A 20,913-nucleotide genomic window follows, 5' to 3' on the forward strand; every position below is an offset into this window, starting at 1 on the left:
ACAGAGTGTTTCTGTCCTCCTGATGGCCGCTGTTTTTTTGAAGGATGCTTCTCTTTTCTCTTGTTTATACCAGAGGTTGGATGGGTGATGGTATCCGTGCCGAATCAGTGAGTTATCTACAGGAGGCTTTTTCAAGTAATGCTAAATCAGCAAATTTGCCAAGTTGGGCTTATTTATTTTGGGAAAGAGTTGAAGTAAAACGCTCAGAGAAATAACAAACAAGAGCTGGAATACCAAGGCATACGATTCTAAACAGAAATTTTCTACATCAATGTATTGGGAAATAAGACATCATACAGTAATTTTCATCATATACAAAACAGGTTTCAGCTGGCCGCCATCTTGCTGTATCTCCTCAGAGGCGCCCCCTTCTGGCCAAGAGCTCAAACTCCTCTGCGCCTGTGAAGCTCCAGGTCACAGGGGGGGTACAGGCTGTGTCCCAGATCTCTCACTAAGCCCTAAGCCCTTCCCCAGGACCACACTTCTGTGACGTAGAGCAGGTGTGCGCTTGAGGTGCACGAGCACGAGAGGTGCACTGTTATAAAAAGGTGATGAGACACTCTCTCGTGACGCCACCAGTGGCTACGGATCAGGGTCAGAACGCTTTCTGTTCTTGCTGCTTTTGCGATGCTTCTTTTCCAGTAGCTCTTAGCATTCCAGCCAAAAATGCTTTTAGGATTTTTTAGTTCTCCACTTGTAGTTTGATGAAATCGAATGTCACCTCATCTGCACACATCGTGGGGAGTGACACACCGTGTTCGTGCATGTTGGACAGGCCTGGCTCAAAACAGGCAAAGCAAACTCTATAAGGAAAACCTGGCAATACCACTCTCTGTTTCTTCAAAGCTTTGTGTTAAATACATTTCATCTCCTCTGTCCCTGTACACAAGGAGTGATGTCACATGTTCATTCACATCGAGAAGGCTTGACTCGAAACAGCTGTTGACTCAAAGCTTGGTACTTTAAAATACATTTCATCTACTGTATTAGTGTCTCCTTTCCCTTTGTATCTGAAACAGGATGCTTTCCCCTGTTTACTGTGGTAATTCCAGAATTACCACTCTCAGTAGAAACCTGTTGTAATTGTTGTAATAAACAACAGCCAATGAAACTCCAAATGAAAATACTTTTTCACAAGGATCTGGAGTGTGTGGCTCTCTTATCCCCTGTGGGTTTGTAGACGCTGATCCATTGACAGTCCCTCACAGACAGACTGCAGTCCAGTGAAAGTTTGTCTTTCTGTTACAGAGAGACTCCAACTCCCCTGAAGAAGAGAGAAGCCCAGGAGAAGCTCAGCTCAATAAGGAGTCTGACTGATGGCAGGACCCAGACCTGAAGAGAGCAGGAACACTCACTCCCACTGTCACCCACAGACACCCACTGTCAACCACAGACTCCCACGGACACCCACGGACACCCACTGTCACTCAGTGTCACCAGCACCCACAGACACTCACTGTGAGGTTGTGTGTCTTGTTTGGTGGTGAGAAGTGTAACTTGTTTTCCAACTCGTTGACTGTCCCACCAGAGGAAACAACACACTAGACCTTACACTATACTAATGTACCCGGTGCTTACAAAGCAGCACCTCACCCCCTCTTGGACAATCTGACCACACCTCCCTGTTCCTACTCCCAGCCTACTTACGCACCAAGGGTTCAGTTCTAGCTGTAAAAACATGGACCAAAGAGGCAGAATCAATGCTTCAGGACTGTTTTAAGTGCACAGACTGGAGTGTGTTCAAAGATGCAGCCTCCCACGGATCCCACACCGATATTGACATGTCTGCATCGTCAGACACCAGCTACATCGGCAAATGTGCTGATGATGTGGTGAGCGTTAAAAAGATACGCAGACTCCCGAATCAAAAACCCTGGATGGTCACCGAGATCCGCTGCCCGTGATGCAGCCTTCAAATCTGGTAATGAGGAAGAATTGAGAGGGGCTAGGAAAAAATTAAGAGCTGGCATAAAATCTGCCAGGAAACAGTACAAATCCCAGATAGAACACCACTCCAACACCAACGCTAACCCACGACGCATGTGGCAAGACATACATACAATCACAAGCTACAAGAGCAAAACAAGCCCTGTAAGCGCTACTGACCCCTCTCTTCCAAACAAGCTTAACACCTTCTACGCTTCGAAGCTCAAAACCCTGAACAAACCACCTGGACCACTGACTCCCCTGCCACCCCACCCCCCACACTGTCCAAGCTAGATGTGTGGAAATCACTAAGTAGAGTGAACACACAGAAAGCTGCTGGACCTGATGGTATCCCTGGCCTGGTACTCAGAACATGTGCCTGGCAGATACTGTAGATGTCTGTAATGACATCTTCAACCTGTCCTTGGCCCAGGCCACTGTACCTCGCTGCTTCAAGACGACCACCATCGTGCCAGTACCAAAAAAATCAGCCTCCATATGCCTGAACGACTACCATCCTATTGCACTCACCCCCATCATAATGAAGTGCTTTGAAAAACTACTAATTCCACACATTAAAGCCAGCATTCCAAAAACACTGGATCCTCTCCAGTTTGCCTATCGCACAAACCGCTTCACGGAGGATGCAATCTCTATAGCTTTACACACCACACTGACCCACCTGGATAAAAGGAACACCTATACAAGAATGCTGTTCATTGACCTTAGCTCAGCATTTAACACCATCATACCCATAAAACTCTCTACCAAACTCAGGGCTCTAGGTCTAGATACCACCCTCTGTAGCTGGACCCTAGACTTCCTCACCAGCAGACCCCAGACTGTCAGGATTGGCAACCTCACCTCCAACACACTTACCCTTAACAAGCCCCTCAAAGCTGTGTGCTCAGCCCACTGCTTTACTCCCTGTTCACCCGCGACTGTACTGCGACGTTCAGCACAAACACTATCATCAAGTCTGCTGACAATATCGCAGTCGTGGGCCTGATCACTGACAACGATGAGGCTGCCTACAGGGAGGAGATAAAACAACTTGCAGACTGGTGCCGAACCAACAACCTATGTCTCAGCATCAGCAAAACCAAAGAGCTGAGAGTTGACTTCATGAGACAAGGAAAAGTCCACTCCCCCATCTACATTGGAGGGACTGCGGTGGAGATGGTGAAGGACTTCAAATTCCTAGGTGTTCACATCTCTAAGGACCTGTCATGGACACTAAACACCTCCAGTCTCATCAAGAAGGCACAACAGTGGCTGTACTTCCTGAGAAGGCTGAAGAAAATACGCCTGCGTCCACGGATCCTCACCAACGTCTACAGATGGACGGTGGAGAGCATACTGACCAGCTGCTTCACAGTCTGATACGGCAACTGCACCGCATCCGACTGTAAGGTCCTGCAGCGGGTGGTCAAAACTGCCCAACACATCATCAGCAGTGCCTTACCATCCATCCAGGAAATCTACAACACCAGGAGTCTGAAACAAGCCACCAAAATTATATCTGACCCCACTCACCCCAATCATAACTTGTTTGTCCCCCTACCGTCTGGCAGAAGGTTCCGGACACTCCAGTCGCACACAACTAGAGTCCAAAACAGCTTCTTCCCCAGAGCCGTCAAGCTGGTGACGCCCCCAGTCCCTCCCAACATACTGTCATCTCTCCTCACTTCTTCCTGTACCCACAAGGACTGTACTCCAACACCACTACACACACCACAACTGAATGGAAGCTAAAAATGGACTTAAAACTGTATTAGCTGTAATATGTATTAATCACCATACTGTTCCCCAAATTACTTTGCACTGTTTTTGTCCTGTTGTATTATTTTCTTTGCGTATTTGCACAGTTTTGATTACGTTATGTTATTACACTGTTATTGTTATTGTTTTCGTGTCTATTGTCTTATCTTCTATTCTATTTATATACTGCACCTGAGTGACTAATGAGAAACACTTTTCACTATAATATGCACCTGTGTCAGTATAACGACAAATAAAATAAAGTTGAAAGTTAAAGTTTTGATCTGTAAAGTCCTGTGTGAGTCTGTTTCTAGTCATGTTAATTGTTTACTGTTTGGGGCATCTGTGTATGAGAATGGACTGAAAATGGACCTGTTTTTTTATTACTGTTAGTGCCTCTCTGAACTGTACACAGAGTCTACTGGCACCGAGTCCTCCACATGCAACAAGAAGCAGGACTCTAGAGAATTCCTGCTACAGAACCAGGCAGGTCTGCAGGATCACTCTGTGGACATATTTCTGCAGAACGCTATTGAGGTGAACATCTCAACAGCACGAGGGAAAAAACAAAGACAATTTAAGAAACCAGGCTGCAAGCGTGGGAAAGGGACAGAGTCCATGTGAGGAGTAATAATCTCGACCTTCTGCCATTGATAACCTCAGTAATGTCCAGTCACTTAGGATCACGGCTGATGAGCTACAAGCAAGTGTCAGCTGTCTCTATGGCTGCAGGACTGCTGGCCTGCTGGCCTCTACAGAGACCTGTCTCACAGACTCAGATTTGGACCCAGACCTGACCGTTGATGGGTTTGGCGCCCTGCTCGTGCTGGACTGAGACAGAACTGTCTGGGAGTGTATCAGCATCGTCACAGTGCGAGAGAGGCTCTGTCTTCCTGATATTGACTTGCTCTCAGTATCAGGGAGACCTTTTCATCTGCCCAGAGAATTCCCCCAGATGTCCATAACTGTTGTTTACATTCCCCAAAGCAAATGATACAAAGACAGTAAACAGCCCTTGTAATGTGACTCTCTCTGTAAAATCTCTGTCCCACAACGCACCTAATTTGATCCTGGGTGATTTTAACCACTGCAACCCGAGAAAGTCTATGAATAATTTCTCCCAGTATGCCAACTGCCCAGCTTGTAACAGTAGAACCCGGGTTCAATCAGAGAGGCGTACGAGGCTGCTGTGGATCCTTCTCTGGGCTCGTCTGAGCTCAGCACTGCTCCTCACACCCACCTGCAGGACAGCACTGCAGAGGGAGGAAGCTCAATGCTGCCAGTCAGGGTCTGTTCTTCTTGCACCGGCTGGTCTGGCCTGTTACACCTGCGACCAGTCAGCCAGACTCACAGCTGTGCTCTGCAGTTATACATCTTTCTGCAAGGAAACTGTGATTCTTACAAAACCCGTTCAAGTTTATTCAGATAGTGAGCCTTGGGTAAACAAATCACAGAAGAGCCAACCTGCCACAAGTACACTGCTTCACCACAGGGTAACTGCTCAGAGCAAATTGATCTTTTATTCCCACACTTATGAACTTGCTAAATGTGGATGATTGTGTATTTTAATTTTATTTTTTTCTTTCTCATCATGCATGTATGTCTCTTACATGTGTTAATGTATTATTTCTTTCAAGCAGAATTTGTATTAAAAGTCAGTGTCATAAATCTGATTTCTTGACTGGTCCTTCTCTTCATCCTCAATCTCCCCTCTCCTTCTCCCTCCTTGTCTTCGTCCTGTCTGTCCTTCATGTCCTTGTTGACATGCCTCTGTTGTCTTTGTGTCTTTGTCCTTTCAGCATCTTTGCTATTTGTTAAAGATGTTTTTGAAATACATTCCCAGCTGTGTTGATGGAGCTCTTTCCTTGATGAAACAGCTTGTAAAGATCTTCAGCTCAGTGATCTACAGATCATTCATGTGAACAGACTGAAGCACCTGGAGATCTACAGATCAGTGATCTACAGATCATTCATGTGAACAGACTGAAGCACCTGGAGATCTACAGATCAGTGATCTACAGATCATTCATGTGAACAGACTGAAGCACCTGCAGATCTTCAGTTCAGTGATCTACAGATCATTCATGTGAACAGACTGAAGCACCTGCAGATCTTAAGATCAGTGATCTACAGATCATTCATGTGACCAGACTGAAGCACCTGGAGATCTTCAGATCAGTGATCTACAGATGACTCATGTGAACAAACTGAGCCCCTGGCCTCCGAATGTTTTCAGTTTTGTCTGCTATGATCATCTTTGTCCTTGTTGTCTGGTTTGTCTTTCTTGTTTCTGTGTGTCTGAAACATGGCTGCCATTGTGATCTCTGTCTGCTGCTCTTTCCCCTCGTTGCCACTGGCTCTGCTGTTGTTTTTGTTGTCCCCTCTGTGTTTGTTCTCATCCCTTCTGTTGTCATTTCAACCAGTCTAGTTACCCCAGACAGTCCTGTTAGTTCTGCTCAACTGACTGATCTTTGTACAGACCACGGCTTCCAGCTGATCTGATCTTCTGTCACTGGCTTAGTCTCTGTGGGCTTTGGGAATCAAGACCCTTCCTCACCCTCCAGTGTCACCTGCACTGCCTGACAGCTCTCTCATCTCCTAGAAGAGCCCCTGATTCACTGCAGCTGCTCCTCTCCTGTGTCTCCTGGGTCCTGCACACTGCAGGGCCTCCAGCATCTCCTCTGTCTGCTCCTCAGCAGGAGGGTCACAGGACCAGGGCCAGCAGGACAGCCTGGCTGCCTCAGGACAGAAGGCAAGGGGCTTATTATAAAAGTTTCCCCCTGGCCTTACCAGTCATGGCCTCCTAATAACCCCCATCTCTGAACTGGCTTCATCACTCTGCTCTCCTCCCCACTGAGAGCTGGTGTGTGTGAGAGGACTGGAGCATCATCCAGGTGGGGCTGCACACTGGTGAAGGATTTATTATTATTATTAATGGGGTGATTGTCCAGTTAGTCAGTCCCAGTGGATCTGCACACTGACAGAGTCCCTCCAGGCCCTTTCCATTGTCATGCGTGAACTCTGACCCCGGGGGAGGGAGGCCGTTATTTTTCTCCGGGTCTTTTTCTCTGTTTTTGTCGCAATAAACTCTGAGAACCGGCCGGCTCTGACAGCCCGTCTTCCTGCACACGAATGCCTGCACCCTCAAGCCCCACCCGGGTGTTTTCCACGGACAGGAGTGTGAGCCTGTGTGAGTCTGGTCCCTGTCCTGCGGTTTGAACGTTTCTTCTCTTCTTGATGGCTGAGTGCCGGTTCCCTGCCCCACCTCTCCCCCTGTATCCTCCTGAGCGCCTCTCCCCCTGTATCCTCCTGAGCGCCTCTCCCCCTGTATCCTCCTGAGCGCCGGTTCCCTGCCCCCCCTCTCCCCCTGTATCCTCCTGAGCGCCTCTCCCCCTCTATCCTCCTGAGCGCCTCTCCCCCTGTATCCTCCTGAGCGCCTCTCCCCCTGTATCCTCCTGAGCGCCTCTCCCCCTGTATCCTCCTGAGCGCCTCTCCCCCTGTATCCTCCTGAGCGCCTCTCCCCCTGTATCCTCCTGAGCACCTCTCCCCCTGTATCCTCCTGAGCACCTCTCCCCCTGTATCCTCCTGAGCACCTCTCCCCCTGTATCCTCCTGAGCGCCTCTCCCCCTGTATCCTCCTGAGCACCTCTCCCCCTGTATCCTCCTGAGCACCTCTCCCCCTGTATCCTCCTGAGTGCCAGTTCCCTGCCCCACCTCTCCCCCTGTATCCTCCTGAGCGCCAGTTCCCTGCCCCCCCTCTCCCCCTGTATCCTCCTGAGCGCCTCTCCCCCTGTATCCTCCTGAGCACCTCTCCCCCTGTATCCTCCTGAGCGCCGGTTCCCCACCCCGCCTCTCCCCCTGTATCCTCCTGAGCGCCTCTCCCCCTGTATCCTCCTGAGCGCCTCTCCCCCTGTATCCTCCTGAGCACCTCTCCCCCTGTATCCTCCTGAGCGCCGGTTCCCCACCCCGCCTCTCCCCCTGTATCCTCCTGAGCACCTCTCCCTCTGTATCCTCCTGAGCGCCAGTTCCCCGCCCCGCCTCTCCCCCTCAGTCCGCTCAGCAGGACGAGCACCTTCACCAGACTCCTTACTCTGTCACTTGGGGAGAAATATTTCCTTTCGTGTTTTTTTTCTTGCTTCTCTTTACTGTGAATCCAAACGCACTGCTCTGCGATTTGTTACTTCTTCTCAGCTCCTTTTTCCTCCATCCCAGCCCGTGAGGAGCTCAAGCCTCTTCGTTACCAACTTCAGAGCTTCCAGCTGAGACTCTTCAGCACCGCATCCCCAGTGTTTCACTGCGGTTTCCTTCGTGACGCAGTTACAGCGGACAGACTGCAGACGGGTTGTTCTTCTGCCTGCGGTTAAAAGCCAGTAAATCGACTAGTTCTGGAGATTCCTGGAGTGAACTGGTGAGGTGAGAGTCCCAGTCACCTGTTCTGACCTTGAGTACATCTACGGCCATGTCTGACGATGACACGTCCCCTGTGAGGCACTTTAAAGCTGTTTTGCTGCTGCATTTCTCTGGTGGAGGTGCTGAAGTTTTTCAGGGTGGGCTAGATGGTTTCAAGGGTGCTGTGAGACTTCAGGTATGGATCAAGCACAGCCTGCCGAAATTCTTCCATCCGGACTGGCAGGTGCTGTGTTTAGTTACAGGGACAGTCTCCTGGATACAGTGAAATGTGACGATTATGACACTTGAAAACACATGCAATCAGTTTTTGGACCAAAACAGGAACTCAGAGCAGTTCAGACATATCTGAATGCACAGCTGCCTCAGCCTGATGAAGCTGTGGAGGTGTACGGAGCACAGCTGTGTCTCCCTGTACTGCAAGCTTTCCCGGAACATGGACAAACTGCCATTGCAGGAGAACTGCTGGACTTGTCCTGGAGTCTGGTGTCGCCGTGCTGGATGAAGCTCTAAAGATATCTGGCCAGTGTGAGAGAGTGCGTTCCTCACTCCACATCTCCTTCCCAGCTCCAGTGCCAATGTCTGCTCCACCGCCTGCTCTCTCCACTCCAGCCCATAGCTTGTCTGACATCAAGCTGGCAGCCGGGCTAGACAGACTCACACTGAAACTGGACACCACTGACTCATGTGGACGTGCCTGTTCTCATTCTCCAGAGGGCCCGTCTCCATCTGCACGTAGGAGACCACAGTCCCCAGAGGGGCCCTGGGAGGGCCAGTGCAGTCCTTGTTATGAGTGTCAACATCAAACAGATTCCCCTGCTCGTGGGTCTACAGCAGAGGCCAACCTCTTTCACGCAGCTACAGCAGTCATAGCTGGCCTTTCCAGCCCCAGTCCTGGTGCCAGGTCATACTGTACCAGCAGCACCACAGCTGTGATGATGAAGATGATGATGACAATTCCTCACACTTATATAGCACCTTTCTGGACACTCCCCTCAGAGCTCTTTACCACTCAAATCCCCTCCACTCCCACCAGTGTGCAGCCCCACCTGGATGATGCTCCAGTCCTCTCACACACACCAGCTCTCAGTGGGGAGGAGAGCAGAGTGATGAAGCCAGTTCAGAGACGGGGGTTATTAGGAGGCCATAACTGGTAAAGGCCAGGAGGAAATTTGGCCAGGACATTGGGGTAACACCCCTACTCTTCTCGAGAGATGTCCTGGGATTTTTAATGACCACAGAGAGTCAGGACCTCAGTTTTACGTCTCGTGTGAAGGACGGCGCCTGTTTACAGTATAGTGTCCCCGTCACTACACTGGGGCATTAGGACCCACACAGACCGCAGGGTGAGCGCCCCTGCTGGCCCCACTAACACCTCTTCCAGCAGCAGCCTCAGCTTTCCCAGGAGTCTCCCCTCCAGGTACTGACCAGGCTCACACTGCTGAGCTCCAGGGGGCTGCCAGCTGGGAGCTGCAGGGTGATTTGGCTGCTGGCTGTGATGAGGCTGTGTGGTGGGACTGGTGTGTGTCGGTCCATCCAGAGCACAGCCCTCGTCAGTGCAGGAGGTCTGACAGCCCTGAAGAGGGAGTCTGCATCGTCCTGGCAGAGGTACAGCCATCGCTCAGGGGACCCAGCCAGCCCGAGCTCCAGCTGTGAGAGAGACAGCTACAGAGGTGAGACATCGTTCTCCCAGCCCAACACCATCACGTGTGTCTCCTGCATTTCCTAGAGGCCCAGAGACAGGACACCACTGGTACAGGAGCTGGAGATGGGGGCCGGTCTTCAGCTTCACTGTCAGCGGCCCACAAGTCAACATCATCTCTGTCCCTGGAGCACTCAGCATGGACACCTTCTGTCCGGGGATTCACTGAGGAGCAGGAAGAGGAAGCGCTTTCCTGGAGGCAGGCACTAGTTTGTCACTAATTAGTGAAAACTTACAGCACACTCCAGCACTAAAGCATCACTCTTTGTTGAAGCACTTTCAAATAGCACACACACTCACAGCTGAGCAACGTGGCAGTTTGGGCTCATTAAAGGGGAACCACAACGCTATGTTCATATTTTGGGTTTAGAAAGAATCAGCATTAATGTGTGCATTTCAAACCACAATAAAAGTAAAATATACACAGTAACTTGTAAAACCTCCAAGTTACATCCAGTTTCCAGGTATCCACAGTGCCATGTTCTCTGATTCAGAACGAGGCAACAAAACCTTCCAGTGAGGTGATGAGGCCCTGTAATACTGTAAACAAACAGGCTTGTGAATCCAGCTCTTTAACCCAGTAGAAATATTGCTCTCAATTTCAGGACAGTTTTGCCAACAAATACTACTGGTTAACCCTGCATGCTGATCACAGTGGAACATTTCTGCAGTGAAATTTTTGCTGCACAACCTGTACTGATCCACTCGTACATCACAGTACATCAGTCATGACAGGGACTAGTGAGCAGGAAGGGCCAATTCACATCACAATTCATGGGAACTCACCCTCTCACCCATGGTGAGACCAGAGCTTTGCAACAGCATGGCAACTTACAGCACTTTCACAGAGTTAATGATTTTGTGCTTAATTTGAAATTAGATGTTTTATTCTATAACATCAATGAATTTATTTTGTTACTGTAGAAATTGGGACTGCAGTTCCACTTTAACTGTTTCACTACGCTTGGTTGACAAACTCGAGGCATAAATGTGTATGTTGTTCAGGACTCTGGTCAAGATGCTTGGACTTTTTAAAGAGACAGGGTGCTTCCATTGATGCCACCACAGGCCCCTTGGTGTTCAGAAATGAATCGATTCTCCTACTTACAGTAGTTCTTGACAAGCACTGCCCTACAGCTGCAATGTGTCTCTTTCGTCTCCTGTATCAGTGCCCACACTCACTGAGATTGTTGCCCCAGCCTCAGTTACTGGCCCCATTTTAACTGGAGCAAAACTACTGTTCCAGGGAACTCCACATCACATACTGTACAGTAAAAACATCTCATTTTCTGATACTGTGAACTTTAAGGCACATTTTAGTCATCTGTGTGTTGCACAAAGGGTTTAGACAATCATGTATCTTTTCAGCCAGTATTTTGATCTGTTTAGGAGTCTTGTTGTTTTCCAGTTTAAACCCCAAGAGGTTTCCTACAAGAACTGTTGATATTGGGAACTCCCACTTCCCATCAGAATCCCTGGGATACTAGACTGTGTCTGTACCCTCTCTGTACTCCTGTGAAAGCTCTCTGGCACACCGAGTCCTGAAGGTGCTGTAGAAGGATTCATAAGGCCTTGCTGGATTTTCGAGGGCGTGGGCAGGAGAGAGTGAAAATGAAAGTGTAACGTCTCGCACTACCCTGCAGTTTCAGGATGGCAGCTTAAACATTGAGTGGCCTTTCTCTGTTAAAGTGAGTAAGTTTTAGCAAGTTATTTATCACTTGTCAAAAATTAGGTTTTCGATACTGTTACAGTGTAGCTTTTTGGCTCAAAGGGAAGTAAAACAGTTTGCTTTATAAATTGATATCATTTAATTTTTATAGGATTACATTTCTCAGTGCTGACTTCTCCTTTCCTGTGTGCTGTACGCCCAGCTCTGCAGCGATCTCTTCACTCTGACAGCTCTGTAGAGCCCAGGGCCCTCAGGAGAGATGAGGACACTGACTGTGCTGGGGCTCCTGGCTGCTGTGTGGGGAGCTTTGAGGACTGAAGGTACAGTAGTTCCCTCTTCTTCCTCCTGCCTCTCCTCAGCTCAGGAAGGGTGGGATAGAGGACAAATTCAATAATATATAATCCTGAGAAACTGATGATCAATACATTTGAAATCGGATCGAAGGATGTCTTGCAAGTACAGTTGTACAGTTCTTAAAGGTTTCTTTCCTGTCCTGTGTGTATCTTTGAAACAGGCCTCAGACTCTAACTGGGGAAGTTCCTAGTTAAATTAGTTTCAATTTCTGTTTATACTGTACCTTGGAGGCTTCGTGAATAAAATTAGGTTTTAAATGTCAGCACAGCAGCCTCCTGACTCTGGGGTTGGGGCCTCCTGGGGTAGAAGGTTTTTAATTTACAGCAGGAGACCAGGTCAGTTAGAGCACAGGGGGCAGAGACCTGCAGACTCTGCAGTCATACAGGTCATACAGGTCCTCCGGATAGGTGTCAATCTAGCTTTACACACACATTTGTGCAGCCTCAGGCCTGCCTGGTGCGTACGTGTGTCTGGAGTAATGTCTGCTGTGTGTCTGCAGTGATGTCCTTCCAGCATGACTGACCAGTGTTGTAGTGATGTGAAAGATTGCTCTTTACTTGAATGAGAGTTCTTATTTAATTGCTGTACAGTGTATAATAGTGTCATTTTGTGCAGGATTGTGATAGTGGTAAGAATACACCTGTATTCTGTATAAGAATTATGTCACCCTATATAAGGTTTTGAGGATCGTGACCCTGAAGCACCGGTACCTGCAGTAATCACAGGGCTCATTGGCTCTGGGCCTGATGATCCACTCTTCTGTGGCCCCAGGTTTCTCTGTGCAGGGCCCCAGGAAGCCTCTAGTGGCCAGGCCTGGGGATGAGGTGCTGCTGCCCTGCTCTGTGGACAGCACTGTCCCCCTGCAGGAGCTGGAGGTGGAGTGGCTGAGGACAGATCCAGACACCCTGGTGCTCCTGTTCTCTGAGGGGGAGAGCAGGCCGGAGTCCCAGCACCAGAGCTACCGGGGCCGAGCGGAGCTCTTCCCTCAGGAGATTCCCAGAGGAAACTTCTCTCTGCGGCTGGAGAGGATGATGCCTGCAGACACAGGAGTGTACAGGTGTGCTGTTTACACAGCGCAGGGCTCCGGTGAGACAACAGTGGAGCTCAAAGAAAAGAGTGAGTAAGGTTTCCTCATCCCTTGACCGGCTTGTCCAGTTAATGAAATAATAAAACACTGCCTGAGACACTCTGTTCTCTCACTGTTTATAAACACCTCTTGAAATATAGCTTTCTTATCAACCAGCAGTGAAGTGGAAAAGCCAGCCCCATGAGTACAGCAGGAGTGAGCTGGGAGTGATCTCTCTTCTACAAGCAGTTTAGTGTTGGGAGCTTGGCTTTACCTCACTGTGACAGATGCTGTCCTTTATAGTCCAATAGATCACAGTCCATCAGCTGTGAAAGGTTATTTTCAAGTAAGGAGAGAAAAAATAATTGACATTTGTCTGCTTTAGATTGTATACCTAAATGTTTAGGATTATTTTCACCCCATTATATAAGATCAAGTGTCACTGTAATTAAATGACTTGAGTGCATTTTGCTGTTCCTGTTGATTCACAGAGAGTCTAGTTGTGACTGGAGCTGATCGTGTTGTTACGTCCTACCCTGGAGGGGAGGTGGTGCTGAACTGCTCTGTGGACACACACGTTCCCCCAGAGGAGCTGGAGGTGGAGTGGCTGAGGACAGACTCTGAAGTCCTGGTGCTCCTGTTCTCCGAGGGGGAGAGCAGGCCGGAGTCCCAGCACCAGAGCTACCGGGGCCGAGCGGAGCTCTTCCCTCAGGAGATTCCCAGAGGAAACTTCTCTCTGCGGCTGGAGAGGATGATGCCTGAAGACGCAGGAGTGTACAGGTGTGCTGTTTACACAGCGCAGGACTCCGGTGAGACCACAGTGGAGCTGAAAGAAAAGAGTGAGTAAGGTTTCCTCATCCCTAGACTGGCTTGTCCAGTTATTGAAATAATAAAACACTGCCTGAGACACTCTATTCTCTCACTGTTTATAAACACCTCTTGAAATATAGCTTTCTGATCAAACAGCAGTGAAGTGGAAGAGCCATCCCCATGAGTGCAGCAGGAGTGAGCTGGGAGTGATCTCTCTTCTACAAGCAGTTTAGTGTTGGGAGCTTGGCTTTACCTCACTGTGACACATGCTGTCCTTTATAGTCCAATAGATCACAGTCCATCAGCTGTGAAAGGTTATTTTCAAGTAAGGAGAGAAAAAATAATTGACATTTGTCTGCTTTAGATTGTATACCTAAATGTTTAGGATTATTTTCACCCCATTATATAAGATTAAGTGTCACTGTAATTAAATGACTTGAGTGCATTTTGCTGTTCCTGTTGATTCACAGAGAGTCTAGTTGTGACTGGAGCTGATCGTGTTGTTACGTCCTACCCTGGAGGGGAGGTGGTGCTGAACTGCTCTGTGGACACACACATTCCCCCAGAGGAGCTGGAGGTGGAGTGGCTGAGGACAGACTCTGAAGTCCTGGTGCTCCTGTTCTCCGAGGGGGAGAGCAGGCCGGAGTCCCAGCACCAGAGCTACCGGGGCCGAGCGGAGCTCTTCCCTCAGGAGATTCCCAGAGGAAACTTCTCTCTGCGGCTGGAGAGGATGATGCCTGAAGACGCAGGAGTGTACAGGTGTGCTGTTTACACAGCGCAGGACTCCGGTGAGACCACAGTGGAGCTGAAAGAAAAGAGTGAGTAAGGTTTCCTCATCCCAAGACTGGCTTGTCCAGTTATTGAAATAATAAAACACTGCCTGAGACACTCTATTCTCTCACTATTTATAAACACCTCTTGAAATATAGCTTTCTGATCAAACAGCAGTGAAGTGGAAGAGCCAGCCCCATGAGTGCAGCAGGAGTGAGCTGGGAGTGATCTCTCTTCTACAAGCAGTTTAGTGTTGGGAGCTTGGCTTTACCTCACTGTGACACATGCTGTCCTTTATAGTCCAATAGATCACAGTCCATCAGCTGTGAAAGGTTATTTTCAAGTAAGGAGAGAAAAAATAATTGACATTTGTCTGCTTTAGATTGTATATCTAAATGTTTAGGTTTATTTTCACTCCATTATATAAGATCAAGTGTCACTGTAATTAAATGACTTGAGTGCATTTTGCTGTTCCTGTTGATTCACAGAGAGTCTAGTTGTGACCGGAGCTGATCGTGCTGTTGTGTCCTACCCTGGAGGGGAGGTGGTGCTGAACTGCTCTGTGGACACACACCTTCCCCCAGAGCAGCTGGAGGTGCAGTGGAGGAGGACAGACTCAGATGTCCTTGTACATGCATTCTCTGAGGGGGACAGCTGGCCGGAGTCCCAGCATCTGAGCTACCGGGGACGAGCGGAGCTCTTCCCTCAGGAGATTCCCAGAGGAAACTTCTCTCTGTGGCTGAAGGACGTCAGGACTGAAGACAAGGGGCAGTTTGTGTGCAGAGTCTTTGGTGAACATGAGTCTGCAGAAGCTACAGCAGAGCTGATAGAGCTGGGTAAGTCAAACCACTTCCACACAGAAACACAGGATGAAGTCTATTTCCTGTAGGAGGGGTTCTATCAGAAACTGGGTTTAAATAAAGCTCAGAATAAAATGTATACCATATGGTATATCTACAATGTTATAATACTGAGTTAATAAGCTAGTTAGGTTTGCAAATTAAATTCCAAAATTCCAGGATTAGCTAACTCAGTAGAAGCAGCAGATGAAATTCAGAAGGATTTAGTAAAAATCTAAGCTAAAACAGCTCCGTGAATTTGGCCCCCCTACAGACAGCACAAATGATGAAAACCACCTCATTCATTCGCTGCATTCGTGCCGGTTTGTGCTGTTGAAAGTACCGTTTGTGCTGCTTGCGTTCCCGAGATATAGCGCCTTGTATGTCGGGTGATCACGTGACCATGCACGGTGACTTTGACCTCCAGTGACCCCGTCTGCCGAGTTCTGTCACTGGTGCGACAGTAACGATTCTGCAGTTGTGTTTCTCTGTTTGCCCGGGTGGGGGGCGGCGGTGGATTTTGCTTTTAATACCAGTGTCTTCTGTGCGTTTCTGTGATCAGGAAAATTAAAAATTGTCACCAAGGTCATACCCTAATCAGAAGAGTTGGGGAGTCTCTTTAGTCTGAAGGGAGTGTCCCACTGACACAAACAGATCTTTCCGGGCCCTATACAGACGACACGATCCGGATTTGTGAGGAAACACTGGGGAAAAAATCATGCAGGAGTGGGTCAGGAGACAGGGGGGCGTGTCCAAGGAGTGCAGGTGTCCAGGGGGAGTGAGTCCGGGGCAAACAATCCATATAGCAAATCCAAACGGGTAATCAAAAATAGAGGCAAAAGTCCATGGCCAGGCGATCCATCCGGGGGGATAAGGAACAGGAACTGGGTCGGAACCGGCGGGGGGAATCAGGAACAGAAAGTTAAAATCATAACGGAGCCAAACGCTGCAGGACCCGGGCTCTCACGAAACGGGATTCAATGAGGAACCTCGAGTAACGACTACGTCTGGCTTTTAAGGTGGAACTAAAGAGGGGCTGGAATAAGGAACAGGTGTGGGGAATGAGGTAGAACAAGGAAGGGCTGGAGCGCCCTTAAGAGGAGGAGTAGCGATCGTGACACCCACACCGACAGGCTGGAAGAACTGAGTCTCTTTAGAGAGACTGGTGTGTGGGGAGAGTACTGGAGCATCATCCAGGTGGGGCTGCACACTGGTGGGGGTGGAGGGGATCCCCATGACCTGTAAAGAGCTCTGAGTGGAGGGTCCAGAAAAGCGCTATATAAGTGTAAGAAATTCTTATTCATTTTAAAATTCTCAGAGTCACTGACAAAGTCAACTGGACGTCTTCAGAATCAGAATCAATTGTGAAACATTAACCAGAGAACATGTGTGGAAACTACAAGGATGTGCATTTAAAAGTAAGAACAGGAGGCTCTTTCCCCAGTCATGTTGTTCAGTCTGATGTCCTGGTTTCTTTCAAGAACCAGCTGGATGAGAATCTGAGAGCGATTCACCTCTCTCTACCAACCAGGCTAGATGAGCAGATCAGCCTGTAGCTCTTTAGCGTTTGTTACAGGCTGGAGAAATAACAGCTCCGCATGTTGAGTATTTCACTCTCAGGGCACTGATCCAGGCACGTCCCCCGGAGTGTCGCACTAATCGTGTTTGTACTCTTCTCTGAGAGCGTGGAAGTTATGAGTCCCCTCACCGGGGAAACACTAAGACTCAAGTTGACCAGTGTCGTACCTGGGTCGCCTTCACATTTTTGTACTCTCTCTCTCTGAGTGATAACCTCACGAGGATCTCTGAGCCCTGTGCTCACGGGTTCCCAGGCTCAGAGAGCCGCCAGCGGTATCTCTTTACTCCCTGTCGTACTCTCATCACGCCTCGGTCCTGGCTTGTGGGATCTCGTCCTTCTGCGGCTCTGGCTGGTGAAGTATGGGCACTGCCTGTGCCCCCAGTCCTTCACTTACAGACTCAGAGCAGAGGACACGTTTCCTGGTCCCTCACAGGCAGTAGCAGAGTAAACCTTGGTTGTTCCTGTTTGGCCAGGGCAGCTCTACCTCACCAGTGGCAACAGCAGGGTCTGCTACAGTACATTCTCGGGGCTGTACCTGCTCCTCAGTGTAACTGACACTGGCTCAGTGACCACGACCTGGCCATAGAAAGTGGACACAGGCAGACATCATAATAATAATTAATAATATAGTACACTTATATACAAACACTTGACCGAGGAGCTCCAGTGGGAAACCCAGTTCTGAGCACGGAGATTTTGAGAAAGAGTCCTGAAGTACTCTGGTGCAGTGGTGACTGATTGGATGATTGATTAATGCGTCTGTGTTGGCGGGGATTAGAGGAGCCTTGTGTCTGATTGTGTGAGGCCATGACAGTTTTGTGCAGAAAAGCCTTGTTCACCCTGTGCAGCCGATATGTTCTGCACAAGCGTGGTCTGAACTAAATGCAAAACATTCCTGAAATCTGTACAGTAAGGCTCTTTTGTCAAGATGACCTTCCACAAGCTGCTGTAGGACATGTCTGCAAACTGGCCTTTGATGAGCAATTTGAGCAGTCTCCACTCAGACTGGACTACCTCTACATCACACCCATTCTTCAGCAAGATGGTTTTATACCATTTTACTAGAGTGTCAATCTCATCCTCTCCAGAGGTGATGATGTCATCAGGCCATGGATCACGACAGAAAACAGAGAAACACCAAATGATCTCGCCCCTCCTGAGCTACCTTGCTGTTCATCACCTATCATAATTCCAAATCTTTTTTCTAGTTCTGTGACTGATATTTGCAGTGTTTTATCAATCTGTGGGTTAAGGTCATCTCTGAAGCTTGTATGACTCTGGAAAGCCCTCGAGCTGGATGTTTTGAAAGGTAATGCAAATGTAGCTCCACTCACTGTTCTGCCTTTTAGTTGTGTGTCTGTCTGCTCTCTGTGTCTCATCCTGCTGGACAACATCCAGTCCAGTGTGTTGTATGAATTCCTGAAGCTTTCCACTCCTCAATGCTCTTTTCTTCATACGTTTGATTGTCATGACAACCTTTAATCGTAGCCACAGCTTGAGGCAAAATCAGGGAATTCTTCTGAAGTGTAAGACTGAGCCTTGAGATTTCTCCAAAGAGGTCATGAAGGAAGTGACAGAACCCCAAAAACATCAGACTCTCCATTTGCTGTGCAATGTGCCTTGCTCTCCCTTTAATGTCAGTATTTTCTGAGGTGGCAGCAAGGTGCTTCATACGATGGTGTACAGCTGTGTGCTGTCCTTGTCCCGTATTATGATCTGAACAAAGGAAAGCAGAAAGGGAATATGAGGCAGCCAACACTGGGTCCTCTCTGCTGAAGGACTGCGGATTGTACAGCCCACCTCCACACCAACTGCTCTCAGCTCACGCTTACTTTTGTGGCTGAAGTGATAGGTTTCCCAAACCAGCTGCAGAAGATCATAGACCTTTTGAATCATTGGAAGACATGTTTGAGTGCCCAACATGGTCAGCTCCAGTCTGTGTGGTAAGCAGTGGAATGAGAGTACATTTTCTCCTCTCTCTCCTCTTATGAGTGCACCTATTCCACCTGATGCATTCATGTTAACACTGGCTCTGTCTGCCCCAAATGCACAGACTTTATCTTTCCATCGATTTGGATTAGTCTGGTCTGCGTTATTAAGTATACCTTTTCTTGTGTTTAGTATTCCTCAGCACGGCAATGTTTAAGCTCAGCTTATCCAACAAGACTGTTCACTGCTACACCAGATACAACAGTTCTGTAATGATCGAGATGTAATTTGCCTTTGCAGACCAGCTTAGTGTTTGTGCTTTAAGTCTGCAATGCACCCAATAAACTCAGCACACGCGGTGTCGTTATCATACAGTAAGTCTTTGATACACCCATTCTGTTCTTTTTCATTTTGGGAGCAAGATTTGGGAGGCATATTTTGTGAATGGTACTTAAGATAAGATTTTATTGTCCCCTGAGGGACATTTTTATGGACACCAAGCACTTCTGTACATTTAAATAGAATGCAAAGGGAAAAAAAGAGAAGAAAACATTGCACATTACTGTATACTATTACAAAAAATAGGAAAAACATTGCGCATCACTCTATTGCACTTGTACAGTATAACACATAACAACATGTAACATTTCTAACACATCACAAAATATATTGCACTCAAGTGGGTTGTAAGAGTCGAAATTGTGTTTATCCTTGACATTTGCGTTGACAGCTTTAATGGAGAGTGGAACTAAGGAAAGTTTGTATCTGTTTGACTTACATTTAGGAACCCTAAAACGTTTGTCAGAAGATATTCAGAGTTGAGGATGTGGGAAGGATCTCATGTAATTTTTCCTGCCTGTTTGATGAGGGATTTTTCACAGATTGTCTGCAGGGAGGGGTGCTGTTTCACTCCTATGACCTTCAAAGCTGTCTGGATGAGGCGGGTAATTTGCGATTTAAAATGAACTGATAGATTACCAACCACACTGAAATACTATATCTGATAATGCTCTCGATTACAGCATGGTAAAAGAGGAGCATTACTTCCAGTCGAACCCCAAACACTCTTAGTCTTTGCAGGAAATATAAGCGCTGCTGAGCTTTGAGCAAACACTCTCAACATGAGTAGACCAGCACAGGTTACTACTGTCTGTGTGTACACCTAAGTACTTGTGTGAATCAACCTGAGTGATAAATTTGTTGTGGATTACTACCTGTGAGTGATCACCAACTGTTCTGGGATCGAAAACTATTTCTTTTGTTTTTTTAGCATTCAAAATTAAGCCATTGGACAAATCTTTGGATTTCTGACTTCCTCGCGTGCGATCATGTAGGCTGCATTAAATTTCATTTTAAGTTCTTTAAAGTCTTTCTCGGGTGTTTTTTCTCAGGCGCAAGACACAGCCCGGGCTAAAGGTGTTTGCCTTGGGGCACACTTCACAATCACACAATCACGAGCATTTTTATGCTTCTGACTCTTTCTGTGTTTTTTTACCGTTTCTTTTCTGAAATTATTCGTGCCTTTGAAAAACTCAGTTTTCCCTGCAACTACCTGACCGGAACAAATTCACAATACTTTATCATACCTAAGCCAAGCAAATTCCTGAAGCCACGAAGTTCTGAAATGCCGTTCAGACCCTCTGACGGAGGAATCGCTCGATTTAGACGGTGGTTCAGAAGTACTGTTGGCCGTGCTCACATTAAGTTCGCTGCATGAGTTTTGAGGAACCATTGCTGTGATTGGAGATGCAGCATCAAACTCTTTAAAAATGTCTGTAATTTTAGGCTTCGCTGTTGTCAGCAGGTCAGCCAGCGTGTGGACGGTTTGCTGAAGTTGTGTTCTAGCGCATACTGTAGCTTCTTAGCTGGCTGCCTTTTAACCACCAGTCACCGTCGTGTGCTGTGCACTCTACAGATGGAATTAAGTAACACCTCATCACCAGATGAAATTTGATCACATATCGACACAAAATAACAAAGTTTTGGTGTCTGTCACTAATGGCGACTAGACTTTAAAGTATTGTCGCAAATTCTTATATTTTTAGTCGCATTTGCAACCATTTCAGTCGCAGTCTGGAGCCTTGATATAGTGCTTTTCTAG

The 20,913-nt window shown here is 47.9% G+C and overlaps 1 protein-coding gene across 1 annotated transcript in view; it reads left to right on the forward strand.

The window, feature by feature from the left end:
• The first annotated feature begins 9,492 nt into the window (after positions 1-9,492).
• Positions 9,493-20,913, forward strand: part of LOC107076083 (polymeric immunoglobulin receptor-like) — a 226,532-nt gene continuing 215,111 nt past the window's right edge. Inside the window, exons 1-7 of the mRNA XM_069181730.1 lie at positions 9,493-9,701; positions 9,823-9,994; positions 11,667-11,784; positions 12,590-12,934; positions 13,376-13,723; positions 14,165-14,512; positions 14,954-15,301. Coding sequence (XP_069037831.1) covers positions 11,724-11,784; positions 12,590-12,934; positions 13,376-13,723; positions 14,165-14,512; positions 14,954-15,301 — 1,450 coding nt within the window. The 5' untranslated portion in view covers positions 9,493-9,701; positions 9,823-9,994; positions 11,667-11,723. The remainder of the gene's footprint in view (positions 9,702-9,822; positions 9,995-11,666; positions 11,785-12,589; positions 12,935-13,375; positions 13,724-14,164; positions 14,513-14,953; positions 15,302-20,913) is intronic.

This window comes from Lepisosteus oculatus, chromosome 21, assembly GCF_040954835.1.
Source record: "Lepisosteus oculatus isolate fLepOcu1 chromosome 21, fLepOcu1.hap2, whole genome shotgun sequence".
Lineage (NCBI taxonomy): Eukaryota > Metazoa > Chordata > Actinopteri > Semionotiformes > Lepisosteidae > Lepisosteus > Lepisosteus oculatus.